The sequence below is a fragment of the Saccostrea cucullata genome, unplaced genomic scaffold, assembly GCF_032062105.1.
Source record: "Saccostrea cucullata isolate Sc308-1 unplaced genomic scaffold, CSIRO_AGI_Scuc_v1 ctg902, whole genome shotgun sequence".
NCBI classification, from domain to species: Eukaryota; Metazoa; Mollusca; class Bivalvia; order Ostreida; family Ostreidae; genus Saccostrea; species Saccostrea cuccullata.
Window position 1 is genome coordinate 262,184 of NW_026931814.1, and position 5,681 is coordinate 267,864.

General features: G+C 33.2%; 1 protein-coding gene across 1 annotated transcript; it reads left to right on the forward strand.

The window, feature by feature from the left end:
* The first annotated feature begins 2,078 nt into the window (after positions 1 to 2,078).
* LOC134233579 (uncharacterized) lies at positions 2,079 to 5,352 on the forward strand. Its single transcript, XM_062715555.1, has 4 exons — positions 2,079 to 2,808; positions 3,564 to 3,711; positions 3,860 to 4,740; positions 4,841 to 5,352. Exons 1-4 carry the CDS (start codon positions 2,761 to 2,763, stop codon positions 5,108 to 5,110), a joined length of 1,347 nt encoding a protein of 448 aa, XP_062571539.1. The 5' UTR covers positions 2,079 to 2,760; the 3' UTR covers positions 5,111 to 5,352.
* The last annotated feature ends 329 nt before the right edge of the window (positions 5,353 to 5,681 follow it).

A 5,681-nucleotide genomic window follows, 5' to 3' on the forward strand; every position in this document is an offset into this window, starting at 1 on the left:
TCATTTACTCCTATGTTGTTCTATTCTTATAAATTCATTATTAAAATTCCCTCACGCAAACAATGAAACTCATTCAACGAATGTACATGTAGATATAATCATAATAGTGGAAGACTTATTTCTAACAATACGAATAGAAAAAAGTATCAATATCATTAATAGCAAAGTTACGAAGAATGTTCAATACAAACAATTAAGTAAAGGATAAAATACGGGAGATTATCACGGCGCAAAATGGAATCACGTTTACCTTTTTGCGAAAAAGATTTCATGTATGTATTGTACATTATTATTATTATTATGTTTATTCACCAATCAAGGGCCCACAGGGGGCATGAACAATTATTACAAAATGATAACATTGATTACAATTCTATATTAAGGATAATAACATGACTTGTGATTAAGTTTGACATTGAGAAGTGCATCACCACACTGGATCAAAAGCATAGAAACCATAGAATGATAAAAGAAAACACAATTAAATAAAAAAAAAAAAAAATGATAGATATAAGGTAAATTTAAAAAAAAAAATCTTGTAGTAATGGCAGTACTCTAATATAAAACTAGTGCATCTTGAATACAAAGGGCACCAGGGGATGATACCTCTACACAGCCAGTCTGGCAAACCTGTACCCTAAGTATTGAAGATGGTCATTCAAAAAAAAAAATCATTTAAGTATTAACAGAAATAGTAATTTCAATTAATAAGTACTTAGCATATAATTAGAAACTTAATGCAAACTAATCTCTTGGAGTTAGTTCAATAGATATTTGACATATGCATACCCACATACACAAACACACACTTACTGTTACACAAATCCATGCATACAAAAATAATAATTTATACACAAATATATGTATGTATAGTATATATTATAAACATACGCTTATTGTTACACATATCCATGCATACAAAAATAATAATTTACACACAAATATATGTATATATATAAACAAATGGTACTATCCTGTATAAATGTAAATCTGTGATCTTGAAGGTAGCATACAATTAATGTAAAGAAAAGGTAACTTGGATACAGAGGGTACCAGGGGACGATGCCTCTGCACAGCCGATTATACTGGCAAACCCGTACTCTAAGTATTCAAGACACCCATTCTGACTGATTCTGTACATTTAAGAAGGGAATGAGGGGACACATTAAATTTCAAAAAAAAAACAAAACAAAACAAAACAAAACAAAAAAAAAAAAAAACAAAAAAAAACAAAAAAAAAAAAAAAAAAAAAAAAAAACAAACCAGGTTTACTAATACTTTTCATACTTCAGCTCTCATAATCATTTTACTGACTTGAATCAGTATTTGCACATCCTCATTAGTCATGAGCCAATTTAACTTATTTTCACTGTCCAAGTTGTGGAAATTCTTACAGGAATTGTTTATTAATTCATACAAGACTTTTCTTTCATCCTTAATGTGATTACATGAAAAGAGAAAATGTTTCTCATCATCAACTGTTTTGTTATTGCATCTATTGCAGTGTCTTTCTTCTCTAGGAATGCCTATATATCGACCCCTTTCAATATTAAGTCTGTGAGCTGTACATGTAATTATGTTCTGCCTTTTTTTTGCATTAATTTATTAGTGTCTTTCCGACAGTTTTCTAGATGCAGTCACAGGTTAATTTTTAGATAACTTAAAATACGTTCATTTATAAAATAATAGCTTGATGAGACATCATTTACTACAATGTAACTGAATCTGTCAATTATGATTTCTAAGAAAAATAAATACTATTACATGTTTATAAAATGTTGGGTTGGTAGGCATGATTTAAATAAAATAACACTGATAAACTTAAAGCATATACTCGTATTTTAAAGATATTATATGTAAAGAAGGTACAGGCTCTTTATTCTACTCAAAAATATATCTTTCTCAATGCAGTGAATAATTTATAACATCTTGACTTTAGCGATGAATACAAAAAAATAATAAACTGTTAAAATATCTCTGAAGCGATTTTCTTAATTCGTTGTTACATGTATTTGTGATAGAAGTATCAGGCTTGTGTTAAAAATGAGAAAACGGTGTGGGAGGGGGGGGGGCTTGCTATTACAGTATATAGAATAAGATCTCTGATATATTATTCATATGCATGATTTTATTGATACCCGTAAACCTTAAAATAGGAGCTGTATTTATTTTTTTACTGTTTACCTTTGTTACAAAGAGCTAACCACCTCATAGATGATGACGAAAGAAATGACGTCACTTAGTTTACAAATATACACGAAGGTATTTTGTATTCACTGGGATTACAGTTGGGATTTCTATTGTGATTTGATTTAAAGAAGCATCTTTATACCTATAATTTTGTTGACAAGGTAGGTGATGTATTTGTGATTCCGAATGTCTTATTGCCTATATATTGAAGGTTCGACAAACCGTCCATCATTTTCTTTTTAAAACGGTATCATTTCCGAATTTCCTCGTCCATAATGTGCAGTGAAAAAGGCTCACAAAAGGCACTGATTCTTCTCCTTCTGCCAAGCGGGCAAAACATAAAGTAGGCCGCCATACTTAATGACTACTTAATGAAGACCCCTTACCTTCATTAAAATTGAGGAATTTAATGAAGGTTTAATGCACCGATTCGTTCATTAAAACATTGATACAACGGAATTTATTGACACATTAAAAATGATCAGTTTAATGAAGCTTTAATCATTCATTAAATATTGATACAACCGGATCCTGCTGATTAAAGTGCTGTCAAGATTACAATCAAGCAACATGGGTGCGCCAACATCTTTGCAAGAGGCTGACCAAGGGTCATCTTTGGTTAAAAAAATTTTTTGCAACAGTCTTGAATGAAACCAAAAAGAGGGATTTTTCAGACCAGAAGTCAAGTTCATTTGACACGTACATGGTATAATACTTTTTTCTCTGATGACAAAGCAATGTGTTATTATGATCTTTGATTTGAAGAGTCGCCCGCGTGGCGCAGTGGTTAGAACGTCTGCTCTAGAGTCGCGAAGTAAGGAGTCAATCCTTACGTCGCGGGTTCGAATCCCACTGTGGGACGTGGAGACCGGTCCTTCGGATGAGACCGTATAAACCGAGGCCCCGTGTCGCAGAAGGTGCTGGCACGAAAAAGATCCCTCACTGCTCAAAGGCCCTGAGTTCCGAGCATAGGACAAAAATTGTAACTTTCCACCGGCAAGTGGTGGCGTCTCCATATGAGTGAAAAATTCTCGAGAGGGACGTTAAACAACATACAATCCATCAATCAATCAATGATTTGAAAATTTACATTTTTTTCAAAATTTTAATTATAATTTGTTCACAAAATTTGAAGTTAAAAAATTTTAATATATAACTCTTACTTTAAAAAAATCATGCCATGCCTACAGATATCCTCTCCATACAAATCTGATAAAATCCGTTTAGAACTAATGAAGTGTATGTTTACTTAGGAAAATTCTTTCGTGTATTCTTTTCATTTAAGTAACATGTTGCTTTCAATCTATTAATTTAGAATGAATAATTACCGCATGTGATGTTCTTATATGCCTTTTTAAAAATTTCAATGAAAGTCCGGTACAAAAAAATGGTCCAGTTCTGGAGGTTCTGTTGTATCGGCCAGTAAAACTACTTCAGGAGACAGTGTTCGATTCCAGATAGAAGTGACGTTCTCTGATTCTACGGTGCCTTTCTGGGTAGTTGATCAACGGTTCATTGGAGGTTATTTAAATCTATAATATTGACAATTTGCTTTAATACTTCTAAAAATACAAGTACAGTAAAGTTAGATACTAGGCAGCCGTGAACGGATTTGTATTTCCACAGAAACTTAAACGCATTTGTTTACATGTAAGTTATATCGTTTTAGCCGATGAAAAGGACTTTGGTTCAACAACAGAGACGTTATCCAACACTACTCTATTCACTTTGGATGCCAAAAAGCCTGCAAGTTTTGTTATGTTCGGTATCCCTAGCAAAGACGACATGAGCACAAACATTATATTCGACACAGAAGGAGAAGATGGTACTCTTAAATTTGACAACCCAGTTACCTGTCAGTCATCATTCTCTAAAACCTCCGATTCTGATTATAATTTCTTCTACCGTTGTAATCCTGAACTTGATCCTAGAAATGACTGGTACTTGGAAGTTAGATTGTTTGCCAGCGTTAAAAATGAGATGGCCGAATATATTTACCTTGAATCGAGGGAAACTAAGTATGTTAATGTTACCTATCTACGAAACTCAACAACAGAAGCAACAGTTGTACTTTCAGATGAAACTTTGGAGAAGCTAGGGGATTTCCTATTTCTGGAGAGCTCTCTTAGAATACGTATGAGTATCGTAATCGAGTCCATAATGTACAGAAGTTATTATGATATAAGTAAAACTAAATCGGCGAACAATTTCAAATTTTTGGAACAATTCCCAGCGCCACCGTATTTGGAAGGAGATATGGTACCACTTAATTGCGAAGCACTTGGAAGAAATCCTCCACCCATACAAGTGGAAAAAAATGGCGCTGAGATACGTTCATCACAGACTGCTTATATTTTCAAAAATACTACACAGATCTGGTCCTCTTCTTTTGTTACTTTTCTTCGTGCATCAAAGGAAATAGAGGGCAACTATTCTTGTGTGATAGAGAAGGATGGCGAAAAACTTATTTCTCCTGAGAAGATTGAAGTTGAACTAAAACCAAGATTGCGATGGGATCTGACCAAGATACTTCCAAGCAAACAAAATCAGGTGCGTGAACGTAATTCCTTTAGAAAATTGTTTTTATTTTGTATTCTATTTAAAGAATAGGCAAAAATCTATTTTTTTACTGATTGTTTGTAAATTTCAGACTCGTGTACGTGTAGTTGTGGAAGGAGCAGTTGGTGTTTCGTTGAACTGCAGTGACAACTCCTGGTCAAGGAAAGAGAATCCTCCTGCTAACAAGGAAAAAAGAACAAAAATATCGGAGTGGAATGAACGGTTAGAGGTTAAGTACACATGGAGGAAGGTGAACATTATTCCGGAAGCATACAAATATTCCTCGGATTCTCCATCTCTTTCTTGCATCGCAAAAGACAGAAATGGCGACTTGACATTTGAACACACTTTCTGGCAGTAATGTAAAAAAAATCCCCTTTAAGTAGAAATAATTTGTTTTTGTGGATCCATATCTGTTTTATACCTCATCTTGAATCGACTGTTGCACAATGCGTCTAAGATTTCTTCTTGTGCAGTAATAAAATGATAGATGGCTGATAAAGCAATTGCTTACCCTAGCAAACATCTGCATGTACTGTTCATGTAGTCTTTGTATTTCTTTTTTATCAGTTACGTTATTTCAAAAATCTTCATAAAACAGATTAAAACCTAACTTCAGAGTTCTCATTTGAAAAGAGTCAAGGGATCCCCAGGTTAAAGTAAGGCATACATTATGCCCCTGGCAGTAGATATCACTTGAGGAGGCCACGGCTTCTTAAATAGGATTTGCTTTATTTAACATTTTACAGCATAATAATAAAATGTTTATTTTTTAATACTACAATTTGAAACCTGTCCATGAAATTAAACCATAGTGATTAAGATGCATGTATACTTGATACAAATCAGTTTCCTTTGTTTGGTAGTACAAAATATAATTTATACCTGAACAAAAGTCAGTAGATTTATTACAATAAAAATAGAAAAAAACC

Bases quoted from the DNA above. Each gene is read 5' to 3' on its own strand.
- LOC134233579 (XM_062715555.1), top strand. From the start codon at position 2,761: ATGGGTGCGCCAACATCTTTGCAAGAGGCTGACCAAGGGTCATCTTTG. The intron at 2,809-3,563 runs GTTAAAAAAATT...TTTCAATGAAAG, and splicing joins CTGACCAAGGGTCATCTTTG to TCCGGTACAAAAAAATGGTC. The intron at 4,741-4,840 runs GTGCGTGAACGT...TGTAAATTTCAG, and splicing joins TTCCAAGCAAACAAAATCAG to ACTCGTGTACGTGTAGTTGT.